This window comes from Hyla sarda, chromosome 8, assembly GCF_029499605.1.
Source record: "Hyla sarda isolate aHylSar1 chromosome 8, aHylSar1.hap1, whole genome shotgun sequence".
NCBI lineage: Eukaryota > Metazoa > Chordata > Amphibia > Anura > Hylidae > Hyla > Hyla sarda.
Genome location: NC_079196.1, coordinates 63,741,871 through 63,761,454, shown reverse-complemented (window position 1 = coordinate 63,761,454; position 19,584 = coordinate 63,741,871). Strand labels below are relative to the sequence as shown.

The 19,584-nt window shown below is 43.2% G+C and overlaps 1 protein-coding gene across 1 annotated transcript in view; it reads left to right on the top strand.

Moving 5' to 3' along the window:
• Positions 1-19,584, top strand: part of SESTD1 (SEC14 and spectrin domain containing 1) — a 194,174-nt gene that overhangs the window by 96,323 nt on the left and 78,267 nt on the right. Inside the window, exon 5 of the mRNA XM_056534338.1 lies at positions 8,613-8,726. Within this exon, the coding sequence (XP_056390313.1) occupies positions 8,613-8,726 (114 nt within the window). The remainder of the gene's footprint in view (positions 1-8,612; positions 8,727-19,584) is intronic.

Genomic DNA, 19,584 nt, shown 5'->3' with positions numbered 1-19,584 from the left:
AGGAATTGAGAACCAAAATTGTATTTATATAGCGCCTACAGATTCCGTAGCGCTTACAATTATGGGGTACACACAGACAAGTATCAGACATAAAATTACACAATAACTATTCAAACAAGAGGTGTGGGGATATATTGAGGATATGTTGAGGCCAATTAGAGAATGTTATAGGCCTGTCTGAAGAGATGTGTTTTTAGGCCACGTTTGAAACTATGGATGTTGTTGTGGAGTCTGAGGGATTGAGGGATAGCATTCCAGAGAATCGGTGCAGCACGAGTGAAGTCTTGGAGACGGGAGTGAGAAGTTCGGATTATAGAAGATTTAGTGTGAGATCATTAGCAGATCGGAGAGAATGTGTAGGATGGTAGACAGAGATGAGAGAGGAGATGTAGGGAGGTGCAGCATTGTGGAGGGCTTTGTGTGTGAGACTGAGGATTTTGTACTGTATTCTGGACTGAATTGGTAACCAGTGTAGTGACTGGCACAGGGAGGAGGCATCGGTGTAGCGGCTGGAGAGGAAGATGAGTCTGGCTGCGGCATTAAGGATGGACTGGAGAGGAGAGAGTTTGGAGAAAGGAAGGCCTATTAGTAAAGAGTTACAGTAGTCGAGGCGGGAGTGAATCAAAGCAATAATTAGAGGGACTGATACAGGTGACAAGAATGTGAAAGGGACTGAATATGGGGAGTGAAAGACAGATCAGAGTCAAGTATAACTCCAAGACAGTGAGCCTGTCATAGACTTTTGTGATTAAACTTATTTGTTAATCACTTTATTTACCAAAAAGTTCTTAGCCCAGAAAAAAAGGGTCTAAAGTCTTAGCCATGAGTTGTCTCACTCCCCTGCAACCTGTTGTCCAGTCCCTGTTGTTTCAATCAGCCCATTTCTAGTAACAGATCAGGATGGAACAAAGAAACAGGGGGTGGGGCTTAGTTACTGCTGTGTGCAGGAGAGCGGAAGGAAGATCCTGGGCCTTGTACCTGCAATCTGTTGACCCATCTTCGTCTGCACAGAGGATCTAGCCTGTACATGAAAAGTAAATCATGGCTTATCTCGGCAGCAGCAGTTCAGTGTAACCTCTTCCTTGCTGTACCACTGCTTATTTTTTGCCCTAATACAGCACTTCCTGAAAGTTTAGAGAAACTTTTTTCCACATTTTGTTATGTCTCCTTGTGCAACCACCCCCCCCCCCCCCCCCCCCCCCCCTCCGTAATAACAATGCGGAAACAGAATCCAAGAAATCTTTACTAATTAATTGAGAAGGGAAAAATAAAATTTTGCACTGGCATGAGTATTCAGGCACTTTAAATTTAGCCCTAGCTCCTCCCATTTCCCATGATCATCTCTGAGATGTTTCTACAACTTAATTGGAGTCACCTGTGGTAAATTCAATTAAAAGGACATGATTTGGGAAGACACAGCTCTGTCTGTATAAGGCCTCACAGCTGACAATGCCTATCAGAGCACAAACCAAGCCATGAGGTGGAAAGAACTGCCTGTAAAGCTCAGAGACATGATTGTGTGGAGGTACAGATCTGGAGAAGGGTATTATAAACGTTCCCAAGAGCACAGTGGTCTCCATAGTTATTAAATGAAAGAAGTTTGGAACAACCAGAACTTTTTCTAGAGCTGGTTACCCCACCAAACTAAGCAATTGGGGGAAAGGGCCTTGGTATGAGAGGTGACTGAGAACCCAATAGTCACTCTGGCTGAGGTCCAAAGGTCCTGTGTGCAGTTGGAAACTTTAAAAAGGTTAACCATCACTTCCAGATTGGCCAGAAAGAAGCTTCTCCCTAAAAGACACATGAAAGCCCGTCTGGAATTTGCAACTCTAATGAAACCGAGATTGAACTTTTTGGCCTTACTTATATGCGTCGTGTCTGAAGAAAACCCTGGCACTGTATATAACCTGCCCAATACCATCCCTACAGTGAAGCATGGTATTGGCAGCGTTACCCGGTGGGGGTGTTTTTCAGTGGCATGGGCAGGGATACTGGTCAGTGTTGATGGAAAGCTGGAAGCCCAACCAATTGACTTTTAGTGTAATTCTTAGTCTCCCCAGCAGTGGCACTGTAGGAAAATTGAGCACATGCTGCTGGCTCTCTTAAAGATTAAAGGGGTATTCCAGGCAAAAACTTTTTTTTTATATCAACTGGCTCCGGAAAGTTAAACAGATTTGTAAATTACTTCTATTAAAAAAATCTTAATCCTTCCAATAGTTATTAGCTTCTGAAGTTTTCTGTCTAACTGCTCAATGATAATGTCACGTCCCGGGAGCTGTCCATGATGGGAAGATATCCCCATAGGAGCTGGACAGCTCCCGGGACGTGAGTCATCAGAGAGCAGTTAGACAGAAAACAACAACTCAACTTCAGAAGCTAATAACTATTGGAAGGATTAAGATTTTTTAATAGAAGTAATTTACAAATCTGTTTAACTTTCCGGAGCCAGTTGATATATATATATATATATATATATATATATATATATATATATATAGGATCCAACAATAACGCAGCACTCCAAAGAACGGTGAAAAAAGTGTTGATTTATTCCTGTCACATCAGTACAAGCAACGTTTCTGCTCCTATGGAGCCATTTTCAAGCTTAGTGTCACACATCAGTAGGGGGTTTAAATGGGCACTGTCATGAAGTAAAAAAATTGATATGTTGTAGTACTTAAGTACTACAACATATCTCTAATATACTTTAATTAAAAAAAGTGATTTTAAACAAGTTTAAAATCACTTTTAAATTCGGCCACTAGGGGTCGCCCTCCTAGTGGCCGAATGCATTCAGCAGTGACGTCACTACTGGATTTCGACTCATTTCAGCCTGGCAATGAGTCGAAATCCAGTCACTGCGGTGCTCGCTCCCGCCTGTCAATCAAACAGGCGAGAGCGAGCGCGCTGAAAGCTGGGGCTGCACTGCCCACTGTCAGGCTGCTCCACTAGCCTCGCGCATGGCCCCGCCCCCATTACCCTGTCCGGAGGCAGCGCGCGCACTCATTGCTGCGCTGATCCTCCGGATGGGCAAGTCTGATCTGAGGTCTTATAAGGGGAGCGGAATGTCTTCTTTTCGGGCAGTTGGAGGGAGGGGGCTGTTGCACGGCGGGGTCTGGGGGTGATGGAGTTTGGAGAGCGGAATGTTTTTTCTGGGTCGGCGGAGGGAGAAGGGTGGGGGGTGTTGCGCGGCGGGGCCTGGGGGAGCGGGATCTGTGGCAGCTGCGGCTGAGACTGTTTTCACCACAGGGTGCCTACAGTTGTTTCCCCACTACAACTCCCAGCATGCCCTGACAGCCAATAGATGTCAGGGCAGGCTGGGAGTTGTAGTGGTGAAACAGCTGGAGGCACCCTGTATAGTTGAACTAAGGGCGGAAGTCAGGCCCCCCAGCAGGCGTCAGTGACGTCATGCCTGCCGGGGAAGTCTGCCTGGTAGTGAGCACACTACCAGGCAGAAAAAAAAGCATTTTTAATATAGTAAAAAAAAATGTAAAGGCAGGGGGGGGGGGGGGGGGGTTAGGGATAGATGGGCAATAGGCAGGGACAGGAAGAAAAAAAAAAAGGGATGGTGGGAGCTACCCTTTAAATACCCATGTGCATTAAACATCATACAAATTTCAATTAAGTGCTCATTACATAAAAACATTAAAATTTTATAAACAGTGTGTACATACATCTTCCATTGTGTATATATCCTAGATCTTCAGTGCATATTTTATATATTAAAGTGCAAATTAGTGCATATTAGTGCATATAGGTGTTTTAAAAACATGGCAGCGCTCGAAATTGAATGCTCCACTAACATTATGTTGATACATAGCAGCTGTATGATATAATTATACATATATAATATAATGAAATGGGGAGTTTGACTCTTACCCGCTCTGTACTTGTTTAATGGCGTCCAGTGGCGTGGGTGAAAACACCACTGCGCCTGTGCAGGAAGCGGTCCCCGTCCAGAGCTGTCGCGCGAACAAGTCACGCAGTGGTGTTTTCACCCACGCCACTGGACGCCATTAAACAAGTACAGAGCGGGTAAGAGTCAAACTCCCCATTTCATTATATTATATATGTATAATTATATCATACAGCTGCTATGTATCAACATAATGTTAGTGGAGCATTCAATTTCGAGCGCTGCCATGTTTTTAAAACACCTATATGCACTAATATGCACTAATTTGCACTTTAATATATAAAATATGCACTGAAGATCTAGGATATATACACAATGGAAGATGTATGTACACACTGTTTATAAAATTTTAATGTTTTTATGTAATGAGCACTTAATTGAAATTTGTATGATGTTTAATGCACATGGGTATTTAAACCCCCTACTGATGTGTGACACTAAGCTTGAAAATGGCTCCATAGGAGCAGAAACGTTGCTTGTACTGATGTGACAGGAATAAATCAACACTTTTTTCACCGTTCTTTGGAGTGCTGCGTTATTGTTGGATCCTATTTAAACTGAGGACTTTTGGTCAAGAAGTTTTTTGGACGCTGGCACCCACACATTGAGGCTGAGTAGTGCTGCAATACTTTTTTGGCTTTTATATATATATATATATATATATATATATATATATATATATATATATATATATATATACATATATATATATATATATATATATATATATATATATATATAAAAAAGTTTTTGCCTGGAATACCCCTTTAAGTCTGATCGGGAGAGGCCCTAGTGGTGGAACTCTGGGAGTAGATTATTCTATACTATACTTTTATTATTTCAATGTGGACTTCACCTGCATGGCACGCTTCCTCAGTGCAGTTGCAAAATTTTCTTAAATTCCTCATAGAACAACCTGAACTGACAATAACTTGCACCGGATTTCTGTTCTTTGTATCCCCTGCTAAGTGCTTCAGAAGGCGCAGTGATTGATATAGGTTGGTGTAAAGTTCAGCTCTGTATTTTGTTACCAGCTGAAGGCACTGAATTATGGATTGAAATGTGAACTGCGGGGAACACTGAGAGCTTTGTGTGTCTTTTCCATCAGATATTCCATTTTTTTCCTTTAGATTTGGTTTGTAGAAAAAATATTAGATTTGGGCTGTTTTTTTTTTGGGGGGGGGGGGAGATTTCCTTTTTGCTTGCCGAATTGCGGAATAGAAAGTTTTTCTTCTTTGCTTTTACAGAAATCTTTATCACAACAGCCGGGGATTGGGCAAGTGCTTAATAGAGTTTGATCATTTTATCTCTCAGGAGCAGGAGAGATAGATAATCTCATATCTGCTCCACAAAATACGATAAGTAGCTTCTGGAAGTTTATTTTGGGTCCTGAATCCTTTTTGTGGAAAAAAAAAATAAATTTTATATTTTTCGCTTCATAAATACCTTATACAAGATGTTACTGGCCATGTCTAGCTCAAGTTTATAAACTAGTATACAGTGATCCCTCAACTAACAATGGCCTCAACATGCAATAGTTTCAACATACAATGGTCTTTTCTGGACGATTGTAACTTGAAACCAGACTCAACATACAATGCTATGGAATCTGCGAAACGTGTCAATGGCCGGAAGAACCGGCCAATCAGAATGGATATTTCACTGGTAAAACCCCTGTATTACTGAAGTGCATGCACTGACTGGTGTCTGTAGCGCCCCCTACAGTACAGGGAGGTATTACATGCTCTGTACTCTTTACCTGTGCCAGGGTTAGCTGCTCTTTTGGTTACCAGGTGAGGGTCCATTTTACTAATTTTAGTACATTGTGTATCCTGTACAGGACCCTGAAGAAGCTTCGGTCCTCTACATAGACCAGTGCTTCCCAAAGAGGGGGCCTCCAGCTGTTGCAAAACTACAACTCCCAGCATGCCCGGACAGCCGAAGGCTGTCCGGGCATGCTGTGAGTTGTAGTTTTGCAACAGCTGGAGACACCCTGGTTGGGAAACACTGACATAGACAGAGATTACAGCTCCCAGCAGATCTTTCTTACTTTTATATGTAAGGATTTGCTTTATCTCTATTAGTTATCTACTTACTTTTCTTTAATCCTCACCTTTTCCTATTTTTGGATGACATTTTGGTGGCTTCAGAACCAATTACCAGGTTTCCATAGAGTTCTGGTCTCAACATACAATGGTCTCAACATACAATGGTCGTCCTGGAACCAATTAATATTGTAACTTGAGGGACCACTGTATAGCAAAACAAACCAACTTTATTAAATAGACAGGCAACAGCGACACTTAAAACAACTTAAAAACAGTCATTAAAACCAAGTGAAGGAAAAACTCTACACAAAGACCACACTTCCCCTTATGGATACTCCAATATATTTGGCATGGGTCCCAAATAAAACAAAAAAAGTGATACAACCGAGGTACATGCTATGCAATAATCAAAGAAATGTAATGCAATATAGTAGAGCTGAAACAACTAATCGATTAATCAGCAAGTAATTGATTATGAAAATAATTAACTATTTTCATAATCAATTAATCGGTTGGCCGATTAGTTGGTCAGCAAAGTCTGCGTACACACAGCGATTATCACTACCGTATATACTAAAGTATAAGCCGAGTTTTTCAGCACGATTTTTCGTCAGTGGTCTTCAACCTGCGGACCTCCAGATGTTGCAAAACTACAACTCCCAGCATGCCCGGACAGCCATCGGGCATGCTGGGAGTTGCAGTTTTGAAACCTCTGGAGGTCCGCAGGTTGAAGAACACTGTGGCCTTCGTCATCATCCAGGCCCCTCTTTAGTTTTCTACTCACCTCCCCTCGGTGGGAAGGAAGGGTTGAGCTGGTCCGGGCCATCTATGCTGCAGGGACCGTCCGGTGGGGAGGGTCCATTTTCACCGGGAGGTCCTCTTCTCCGCTCCGGCCCCGGCCTAGTGACTTTGCCTTGACGACGACGCACAGGGACGTCCGTGCGCGTCACAAGGCCGGGCCCGGAGCGAAGAAGAGGTCCTCCCGACGAAAATGGACAGGCCGGAACGACTAACCCTCCCCGCTGGACGGTCCCTGCAGCATAGATGGCCCGAACCAGCTTACGTAAAAAACTAAAGGGGGATCTGGATGATGACGAAGGCCGCAGTGGTCTTCAACCTGCAGACCTCCAGAGGTTTCAGAACTGCAACTCTCAGCATGCCCGGACAGCCGATGGCTGTCCGGGCATGCTGGGAGTTGTAGTTTTGCAACATCTGAGGTCCGCGGTTTGAAGACCACTGATGAAGGGATTGACAGGCGGTGATGATGAAGGGGGGGGGGGGGGGGGGATGATGACGGGGTGATGGTGATGATGACTGGGGTGAAAATGACAGAGTGATGATAACGGGGTTGTCAATGACGGGGGGTCTGGATAATGACAGGTGGTGATAATGAAGGGCAGGATGGCGAAGGGGATGATGACAGGGGTGAGAATGACAGGGTGATGATGACGGGGGTGTTAATGAAGGGGGTCTGCATGACGACAGGGGGGGGGGATGATGACATGGGGGAATGATGTATTTCCCACCCTAGGCTTATAGTTGAGTCAATAACTTTTCATGGGTTTTTGGGGTGAAATTAGGGGCCTTGACTTATATTCGGGTCAGCTTATACTCGAGTATATACGGTATGTATATATGCAACTGTGGTCCTCGGCAGCCTGTTTAGTAAAGAGGGGTCCAGCACACACCATCTTCTGCTTACTGCAGCTTTTGTGTCCCCGGTTGTCAGACTCTGTTCTAAGGGCCAGACTTGCAATTTTTGCAAAGAGAAGATTAATGAAGTTGAAGGTTATGTGTCCTTGCCCCCTCTTCACTAAATGGGCTGCTGGGGGCACATGGGATGGACAACCAGGGAATGTGCTGCCCCTCCTATCTGGTCACAGGTAAGAAACAGTGAGGGGGGGGGGTATAGCTGTTATAAGGAAAAAAAAAAAAGAGAATTAGATTAAAAATAATTGTACATATTTAAATATAATAAAAAGCTACTCCTCTCAGCCTCTACAAAGCTCAGCATGTAGCGGACCCCACAAACTCTCTTCACACACAATGCATCCCTTACCTAAAACACACAGAAGACCTTCAGTCCGACCAACCTCCCCTTATTATCTCCCTCCCTAATCTAACTCTCAAATTATCTTCTTCTTTTTTTTACTATGGTTATTTTTTATCTGATTAGTCAATTAATTGAAACAATAATCAACCAATTAATCGATTACAAAAATAATCGTTAGCTGCATCTAGAGATGAGCGAAGTTACAGTGATTCGATTCGTCACGAACTTCTCGGCTCGGCAGTTGCTGACTTTAGTCTGCATAAATTAGTTCAGCTTTCAGGTGCTCCGGTGGGAAAAGGTGGATACAGTCCTAGGAAAGAGTCTCCAGACCACCGGAGCACCTGAAAGCTGAACTAATTTATACAGGCTAAAGTCAGCAACTGCCGAGCCGAGAAGTTCGTGACGAATCGAATCACTGTAACTTTGCTCATCTATAGTTGCAGCCCTACAATATACAGAACACTGGAATAAACTGTATCGAATATGAATACAGAGAAAATATGCTTGTAGCAGTCCTAACTGCAAAAGGACCTAGAAGTAAGGAGCGCAAAAAAATATATGAAACATTGAATTGTTGTTTCTATTTCTTTTTCAGAATGTAGTTCCAGCCGAAGTGTCTCTGGTTTGTGTGGTGAAGCCAGATGAATTCTGGGATAAGAAAGTAACACATTTTTGCTTTTGGAAGGAGAAAGATCGCCTTGGTTTTGAGGTAAGAATGTTGTGAACGAGGGTCATCTACAATGTAGTCAAATAAGAATGAAAGAACATATAGCATTTTGTTAATACATTGGTTACACCGTATATACTCAAGTGTAAGCCGAGTTTTTCCATTTTTCGTGCTGAAAACACAGCCCCTCGACTTATACTTGAGTGAACTCTCCGCCTGTCAATCCCTTCTCAGTGGTCTTCAACCTGCGGGCATGCTGGGAGTTGTAGTTTTGCATCATCTGGAGGTCCGCAGGTTGAAGACCACTGATGAATGAATTGACAGGTGGTGATGATGAAGGGGGGGGGGGGGGATGATGACGAGGGGGAGATAATGACAGGGTGATGATGAAAGGGGGGGATGATGTATTTCCCACCCTAGGCTTATAGTCGAGTCAATAACTTTTCCTGGGTTTTTGGGGTGAAATTAGGGGCCTCGGCTTATATTCGGGTCGGCTTATACTCGAGTATGTACGGTAATTAGATTTGGACAAAACTTGGTAGCCTTGTCTACTGGGCTTTGGTTTCTGTCCATCGTGTATTTGGTAGTGGGGGTCAGTGAAGAAGTGACATAGACCCCTCCAGCAGGGCAGAGTAGACAATAAGCTGTCCTTTATTGAGCGCACTATACAGTGTGCTACATACAGAAATCAAAAAGCAGAAGGTTAGTACATTGGGGTAAAGCTAGGGAAAGAATAGCTATGACTACTGGCAAGGGAATGTAGGGGTCTGCTGTAGAGGGGTGAAGGGTTAAAGGAGGCTTACAGTAACTACTCGAAGGGAACAAATATATTGACTGTATGGGTATAACATTTTTCCAAAAACCAATTATCGATAAAGTAAAGGGTGCTTCACTGTATGATTGTGCCTTCAGAGGCATGGAAGGGCCAGCTAATAACTACAGTGGGGCAAAAAAGTATTTAGTCAGCCACCAATTGTGCAAGTTCTCCCACTAAAAAAGATGAGAGAGGCCTGTAATTTTCATCATAGGTATACCTCAACTATGAGAGACATAATGAAAAAAAATCCATAAAATCACATTGTCTGATTTTTGAAGAATTTACAAATTAAGGTGGAAAATAGGTATTTGGTCAATGCAAAAAGTTAATGTCAATACTTTGTTATATACCCTTTGTTGGCAATGACAGAGGTCATACATTTTCTGTAAGTCTTCACAAGGTTTGCAGACACTGTTGCTGGTATTTTGGCCCATTCCTCCATGTAGATCTCCTCTAGAACGGTGATGTTTTGGGGCTGACGATGGGCAACACGGACTTGAACTCCCTCCAAAGGTTTTCTATGGGGTTGAGATCTGGAGACTGGCTAGGCCACTCCAGGACCTTGAAATGCTTCTTACAAAGCCACTCATTCATTTCCCAGGCGGCGTGTTTAGATAGTTGTCATGCTGAAAGACCCAGCCATGTTTCATCTTCAATGCCCTTGCTGATGGAAGGAGGTTTTCACTCAAAATATCATGATACATGTCCCCATGATACAGTCATCCTGGTCCCTTTGCTGAAAAACAGCCCCGAAGCATGAGGTTTCCATCCCCATGCTTCACAGTAGGTATGGTGTTCTTTGGATGCAACTAAGCATTCTTTCTCCTCCAAACACAACGAGTTGAGTTTTTACCATAAAGTTCGACTTTGGTTTCATTTGACCATATGACATTCTTCCAATACTCTTCTGGATCATTCAAATGCTCTCTAGCAAACTTCAGATGGGCCAGGACATGTACTGTCTTAAAGGGGTACTCCGGTGAAAACCTTTTTTTCTTTTAAATCAACTGGTGCCAGAAAGTTAAACATATTTGTAAATTACTTCTATTAAAAAATCTTAATCATTCCAGTACTTATTAGCTGCTGAATGCTACAGAGGAAATTCCTTTCTTTTTGGAACACTGATGACATCAGGAGCACAGCAGATGCAACCGTGCATAGCTGATGTATGCTAAGGGCAGCATGGTGGATCAGTGGTTAGCACTGCTGCCTTGCAGTGCTGGGGCCTTGGGTTCAAATCCCACTAAGGACAGCAATAAATAAATAAAGACTTATTATTATTATAATAACATCAGCAGAGAGCACTGTGCTCGTGATGTCATCAGAGAGCATTCCAAAAAGAAAAGAATTTCCTCTGTAGTATTCAGCAGCTAATAAGTACAGGAAGCATTAAGATTTTTTAATAGAAGTAATGTAAAAATCTGTTTAACTTTCCGGAGCCAGTTGATTTAAAAGAAAAATGGTTTTCACCAGAGTACCCCTTTAAGCCTGGCACTACATGATTTGAGTCCCTGGTGGCATAGTGTGTTACTGATGGTAATCTTTGTTAGGCTGGGTTCACACCACGTTTTGTACTTACGGTTCCGTATACGGCTGGGGGGAGGGGGGAATCGCGGCGCCCGCACTCAGCCGTATTCGGAAACCGTATTTAATGCATGTCTATGAGCCGACCGGAGTGAACCGCAGCCTCCGGTCGGCTGCGTTTTCGGCCGTATGCGGTTTCCCGACCCCAGGCAAAAACGTGGTCGACCCCGTTTTTGCCTACTGTCGGGAAACCGCATACAGCCGAAAACGCAGCCGACCGGAGGCTGCGGTTCACTCGGGTCGGCTCATAGACATGCATTAAATATGGTTCCCGAATACGGCTGAGTGCGGGCGCTACGATTCCTCCCCGCCCCCCCCAGCCGTATACAGAACCGTAAGTACAAAACGTGGCGTGAACCCAGCCTTACTTTGGTCCCAGCTCTCTGCAGGTCATTCACTAGGTCCCCCCGTGCGATTCTGGGATTTTTGCTCACCGTGATCATTTTGACACCACGGGGTGAGATATTGTGTCGAGCCACAGATCGAGGGAGTTTATCAGTGGTCTTCCACTAGGTCTTCCATTTTCTAATAATTCCTCCCACAGTTGATTTCTTCACACCAAGCTTCTTGCCTATAGCAGATTCAGTCTTCCCAGCCTGGTGCAGGTCTACAATTGTGTTTCTGGTGTCCTTTGACAGCTCTTTGGTCTTGGCCATAGTGGAGTTTTGAGTGTGACTGTTTGAGGTTGTGGACAGGTGTCTTTTATACTGATAACAAATTCAAACAGGAGCCATTAATACAGGTAACGAGTGGAGGGCAGAGGAGACTCTTAAAGAAGAAGTTACAGGTCTGTGAGAGTCAGAAATCTTGCTTGTTTGTAGTTGACCAAATACTTATTTTCCACCATAATTTTGCAAATAAATTATTTAAAAATCAGACAATGTGATTTTATTGATTTTTGTTTTTCTCATTATGTCTCTCATAGTTGAGGTATACCTATGATGAAAATTACAGAACTTGCACAATTGGTGGCTGACTAAATACTTTTTTGCCCCACTGTATGTTCTGGTCATTTTCTGAACATATGCATGTTTTACTTAGACCCTAAATTCAGAAAAAACATTGTATAAGGTCCAAGCAAAAACACATTCGGTCCACTAAAGCGTACCTGTCAGATTACCCAAAAAAACAAAACTGTTATGTACATGATCAGGATGAGATACTGAGCAACATATATCATTTTAATGTGTCTATGACCTATATTTCTCTCAGAATTAGCTTTATTTCTGAATTACCTTAATGTTGTTGACTAGAATCAGGGGGGCGGGTCCCTTTCTTCTCCTCAGGTGATAGCCACTGCCCCTCCCTCACTCTCCTCAGTCACTGGTCTCGGAAGTGAGCATCTGTAACCCTTTCCTTTCAGTTTTTTGCTATACACACACAGTGTGTGCCTACAGCTTTTGCAAAACTACAGCTCCTAGCATGCCCACACATCCTTTGAGTTGTAGTTTTGCAACAGCTGGAGCCATATGATTGGTAAAACTCAGATTTACAGCAGTGTTGCTGCAGGCTGTGTTCCTCCTACTATTGCAAAACTACAACTCCCAGCATGCCCACTCATCATTTGGCTGTGCAGGCTTGCTGGGAGTTGTAGTTTTGCAACAGCTGGAGGCATTCGATTGTATTCCCCCTGTATTAGACACACACACACACACTGACTTAATTTATTCATACACATGCACATTACCTAGACAACACAAAGTTACACACACACGCATATATATCTCCACACACACATATACACATGCAGAGACACTTACTTTTTAAACAAAAAACCTCCATTCAGTCCCCATCTTCAGTCACCAGATTCTTTCATCATCTGCTCACAGGCAGCAGTGTACTCACATCAATCTACCCTAAGAAGTAGAGAAAATTAGGGCTTCAGTTCTACCATGCCTTCTGGCTCCCTTTCTAATCTCAGAAAAGTGAGACATTGATCTTAACGCTTGCATCTCAAAAGGGGCATACATCCTAGGTTCTCAACCTGTGGCACATGTATGTTATCTTGGGAAATGCTGCACCAGGCCAGATAACCTGGCCTGGTCCTAGCTGTATTAACACAAAATAATAACATTTTGATCAATGAACACAACACGACACAAGGCTGCAAGCTGTCTGGGCCCTATGTGAATCTCACAGGGTTTTAGCTCATACTGGGAAAAGCTGTACAGTGACCCCCCCTGACCTACGATGTCCCCGACATATGATCATTTCAACATACGATGGCCTCTCAGAGACCATCGCATGTTGAAGGCAGCATCAACATACGATGCTTTTGTTTGTCGGGGCCATCGCATAAACGGCTATCCGGCAGCGCAGACTACTTCAGCTGCCACTGGATAACCGTTTACGGTGGCCCGCTGCCAATCACTTACCTGTCCCCACCACTCCGGTGCGTCCTCTTTGGGATCCCCTGCATCGTCAGTGCTCTCCATCGTCGTCATCCCGTCGCTGCGCACGCCGTTCCGTCATCCAATAGGAGCGGCGTGCGTAGCAACGTGATGGCGGCGACGGAGATCGAGGATGCTGGGGAAGCAAAGGCCTTGCCGGAGCGCTGGGGACACCCCGGGGACACGGCGACAGCGATGGAAGGCGACATCCAGGGCAGCGGTGACGAGCGGTGATGGTCCGGAGCGGCAGGGACACGTGAGTATAACCTCCAAAACTACAACTCCCAGCATGCCGTTGGCTGTCCGGGCATGCTGGGTGTTGTAGTTTTGCAACATCTGGAGGTCCGCAGGTTGTAGATCACTGTCCTATACTTTACATTGCACGGATCCCTCAACATACGATGGTTTCAACAAACAATGGTTCATTTGGAACGGATTACCATCGTATGTTGAGGGACCACTGTATTATGCACTGCACTGAGGCACAGGAGAGAGCAGAGCAGGGAGATATCCACAACCCCTCTCAGCAGACAGGTACAAATTTATAGTTTTTAGGACCAGAAAGGTTAGAAGACAAGGGTTTGTTTGCAAAATTAAAGAGAGTAGTCATATATGCAGATGCAACAATTGGTCCTTTTAATAATTATTTTGTCAGTGTTGATCTTGTCAGTCAAATAAATAAGGGACATGATGGATTACATGTGTTGTATTCTCTGCTCAGGATAATCGGGATTTGTCCATAGAGAGCTCGGTGCTTATTCTCTTCCATAAACAATGGAAGTACAGCACATGCATGGAGACAATTCATCAGTAATGTCTGTAACCAGCAGCCAATTGTAACACATTTATAGTTTATATATTGTATAGGTTGTATGTAGTAGGTCAGTATTGTTACAGTCATATGGTTTTTGTTATGCTATGTTACTGTTTATAAAATAAATAAAAAGTAAAAAAACTGCAAAAGTCCAAAGGATAGGGGATAAGATGTTTAGGGCGGAGTACCCCTTTTAAGGGCTTTTATTTTTGCTGGTCAAGTTGATTATTATTAATTATTTTTTTTATTTTTTTTTATTGATACCATGTTTGTGTACATTTAGACTTGATAAATCAAGTGACCTTGATAAAGCAGTAGTATGTAGGGGAGAAAAAAAGACAGATGTGGTGCTAATATAGTGCCGGTTATCCGTGGATAACGGATGGTTAGTAAAGCGATAAAAGCCTGCTCACCTTTAAGTGTTGCACTCATTTCAGGTGCAACACTGATGTAAGCCTTCAGCAGGTGTCTTTCCGCTGGTACGCCGGGAGCAGTCGGCCGTCGGTTCCGTTGGAGACGGTGGATAGGATACTATAGTATTTGTTGAAGTTGGTAATCCCGGCACGTGTCTCCTAAGCCTTCCCGTAAGGTGACTACTTAGGCGCTGCTGCGCTAAACTGGCGGGGTGAAATAGCAGTCGGAGAGGGTAGAGAGGATGGTGATAGCTTTTTATTGTATAATCATAAAAAGAATCAGTGCTTCGTTGGAGAACGCGTTTCGGGGGGGCTCCCTCCTTCGTCAGGTATATCACCCCGCCGGTGTAGTGCTGCAGCGCCGAAGTCGTCACCTTACGGGAAGGCTTAGGAGACCCGTGCCGGGATTCCTACCTCCCACAAATACTACTTGATAAAGCAGGACAGCTCCATTATAGCCCAGTTTATAGTGGATCCTAAAGGGGTCACATTGACCTATAATAGGGTAGTCAAGTTTCCAACTTTTTATTGCAAGACTTAACATAAGCGTGAACAGAGCCAATGACTAGACTAGTCCCACCGATCATTCCTCTTGGCTCTTTCTCTTTAATGTTGGTGTACATTTCTGGTTCCTAAGTATTTGGTTTGCATTCAGTAAGCACAGAGCAGAATGCACTGCCTGCCCCTGCTGTATAGTAGTCATCAGTATGACATGCAGTAAATGACACAGTTCACTCATAGTCATGCTTTTTGTGACTATGAATAATATGTTACTGTAGAAGGTTGTGAACTTTTTAACACAATATATTTTTTGGTATATCTAGTCGTGAAAATATCCTATAGGTCTTCAAGGTCGCCAGTGTAGCAACTATTCAGGATCTTGCAATGTTGTGCATATCGTGGCTTATTACTAGGTTTGCAACAATATACAGATTACTTTTTGCCAGAGCCTGAGTTTTTAACTCAACCCTATGCCTGGTGCTTGTTTACAGAGAATTTCGTATTTCGTATTATTATTATTATTGCTACTATTACTTACTATTTTGTTTGTTGTTTTCCTTAGTGTATTTTATTTTTTTGCATATTGTTTTCTGTTTAATCCTCAGATCTTTATTTATTTTGTTACGTATTTATTAATATATAGGCCCCTAGTAAATCCCTACAAATTCACTATGCCAAATTAAAGGGAATCTGTCAGCTCCGTACAGTGTCAGACCACTCTGATGAACAAAAGGACTGGACATGCTCCAAAATGCTCAACTCTTTTCTCGCTTGACATCTGCCATGGTGGAGAAGTTAGGAGACTCCCAAACCGAAAACCTCCAGAGGTGGTCTCTAAAAATCCCTTCTTTCCCGTTCACTATACCTGAGCTTTCCAAACTTTTTGTGCTGGTGACCCCCTTTTTAGACATGTATAGTTTGAGCATGCACTCCTCCCTGTACCACCAGTTGCACATATCGTGCGTCCTATGACACACAACGTGATACCAGTATCAGCATTACCAATGTGGACGCTACTTCCCTGTGCTAATTTATCCACACCCTTAATCGCATCCTGTGCCACTTCATCACCCCTCTTCATCCCCCTGTGCTAATTCATACTCCCACTTCATTATTCTGTACCAATTTATTTTCCCCCTTCTTTGATCACCCTCTATGACACTTCATTCCCCCCTTGACCACCCCTTGTGGCTCTTCTTTTGTTCCCTTTATCCCCCACTGTGCCTCTTCATTACTCCCCCTTAATCCCCCTCCTCCCTATGCCAATTCAATCCCTCCCTTGATCACCCCCAGTGCTACTTCATGCCTTGCCCTTCCCCCACAGTCCCCCCGTACCACTTAATTTCCCCCCTTATCTCCCCCTGTCACTTTAACGCTTCCGGCAGGCTCAACATCTGGGGTGTCACTCGTCAGAAGTCAAACAGCCACCACTGATTCAAAATGGCTGCCAGCAATGCACTAAACTATAAGTATTCAAAATAACTCTCTAATCTTTGTTTTAAACAACTACATTGAAGTTTAAGTGTTGTGGTGTGCCTCCTGTCTCTCATAATAAGTAAGTAGTTGAACAGTATACCAGATGGTCGTGCTGCCAGCACAGTGATAGCCTGTCAACTTGTCAGAGCATATCTACAGTATACCATTGACGGACGTGCCAGGCACTAACACACACACAAACTATTAACACATGAAGACACAGCCCACTTCAACATGTTTTACCACATACTGTGGCTTTGTTGAAAAGAATGCCATGCTGGGGATTATATAACCTCCCTTGGTGACCTCATTCATGGTAAACCTCAATACACCATGCTAAAAAGAATAAATACTGCGATGTGGCTATGTAATGTAGGACCAATAAGAGCCCCATATTCATCTGATGGACGCTGCTGTACACCATCAGAAAGATGTTAATACAAGCCAATAAAGTATGAGGACATTCTGCTCTGAATTGGGTAACCCCGAATGACACGCTGCGCACCAACACTTCTACGATCAGCTGATTTGTTGAAGTTTTCACACATCTCTGCTGCCCACTGTGTCATTGCAGTGTGGTTGTTTCCAGTAGAGATTATAGTGTTATTTTGGATACTTATAGTTTAGCGAATGGGAAATAGGGGATTTTAGTGACCACCACTGGTGATTTTTGGTATTGCAATTAAAGAACTTTCCATTCATAGGTCTCATTGTGTCTATAGGAGACCCCTATACACATTAGAGGGTTGACAGATATCACCAAAATAATTAAGTTCAGCCAACTTTAATCTAAAGTGTTTATTCCAAGAGAAGCCAGGCGTGGCTGCCAGACCTTGTTTCTAGCAATCTCATTGCTTTGACCTCTACCAAAACAATCTTCTGACATAGGGTTGTGATAGGTCAGAAGATACAGCTTTGTGCACATTTACATTAATGGACGTAGACTGTCCAAAGAAATGGAATAAACGGGGCACTCACCAGTGATTCTTTCTTGCTTCGGTGTTGCTTTATTCAAAATCCATCAATAAAACAGGTACGAAACAGGCAAGCTACAGTGAGCAGGTGCCATTTTGCACTGTATCTTCGCTTCTACTGGCCCTGGTGGCACAAAACGCCAGATACAGAAACAGATACAGCACGAAACGGCACCATCACTCAGAGAAGCACTGTGTATCGCCTGTCTCACACTTTTTTTTTTTTTTGGGTGATGGATTTGGAATAACAACACCGCTGGTGAGTGCCCGGTTTATTCCATTTCTTTGGCCAGTGTATGTTTATTTGAAAGTCTACTTAGAGCAGTGAGCACCACTGGAATACAACTAGATAGTTGAATCTGGGAATAATGTATTACTTGGTTTGAGGATAAAGCATATCAGTGCTGTGTCTTTCTCCTGCTTTGGGACTGTTTAAATTAATGGAGTTGTCCTCTATAAAAGCTCATTGTTGTACCCTCCATTAGGGAAGTCTTCCAAAAAAAAAAAAAAAATGGAGGGGTCCTTTGACCAAAGTAGAGGAGATTTCACATAACATCTCTGGAGGATGGACCTGGCCTGTCCTGCTTTCCCCAGACAACTCATTGATTGTGATAGACATAGTGTAATGCTTAATTCCCCCTGTGGAGGTGCTGCAAGGATAGTAAACACTTCCAGCTTTCCCACAGATTACAGCTGATCATTTACTTCCCAGCTGGAGGAAACTCACATAATTTTTTTTATGACCGCTTTAATATGTAGGAACTGTTCAAAGTAGAGTGCCCCTTTAATTGTGACAACAAAGGCCCTTACATCAGCATTATTGTTATCTAACTATATATATATATATATATATATATATATATATATATATATATATATAAAACTCAACATGTGTATGTATGTATGTGTGTATGTTCCAGCATCACGTCCAAACGGCTAAAGATATTAACATGAAACTTGGCCACATGTTACTTATATGTCAACAACAAACATAGGATAGGTGATTTAACCCTTACTCACCCCCATTTGCCAGGGGCGGGGTTTATGTTTAAAGTTCCATACAAGTAAATGGGAAATATATGTTACTGCATAACTTCCAAACGGCTGGAGATATTTTGATAATACTTGGTCATATGTTGCTTATTTATCCACTTAAAATATAGGATAGTTAATTTAACCCTTAACTACCCCCATTTGTGAGGGTAGGGGTTTTTGTTTAAAGTCCCATGCAAATCAATGGGAAATGTATGTTCCCACATAACTTCCGTACGGCTGGAGATATTTCAATAACTGGTCACATATTACGGGTCGGGATAGGGTGTCGACATAGGAGGAAGGGATAGGAGGACCGGCATAGAAGGACCGGGATAGGAGGTCGGGATAGGAGGACAGGATAGGAGGATGGGATAGGAGGACGGGATAGGAGGACCGGCATAGAAGGACCGGGATAGGAGGACGGAAAAGGAGGACGAGATATGAGGACTGGATAGGAGGTCGGGATACAATGACGGGATAGGAGGACGAGATATGATGACGGGATAGGAGGTCGGGGTATGACAACAATATATGAGGACGGGATATGAATTCAAAAGCTTCCTCCTTTGTTTATTTTCCTCCCCAGCAATGATTAGGAAGGAAAAACCGGGCAACGCCGGGTACTCAGCTAGTGTGTGTGTGTGTGTATATATATATATAACACTCAACGTGTGTGTGTGTGTGTGTGTATGTATGTATGTGTGTATGTTCCACAAAAACTTTCAAACGGCTAAAGATATTAACATGAAACTTGGCACACATGTTACTTATATGTCAGCAACAAACATAGGATAGTTAATTTAACCCTTACTCACCCCCATTTGCCAGAGGAGGGGCTTATGTTTAAAGTCCCATACAAGTCAATGGGAAATATATGTTACTGCATTACTTCCAAA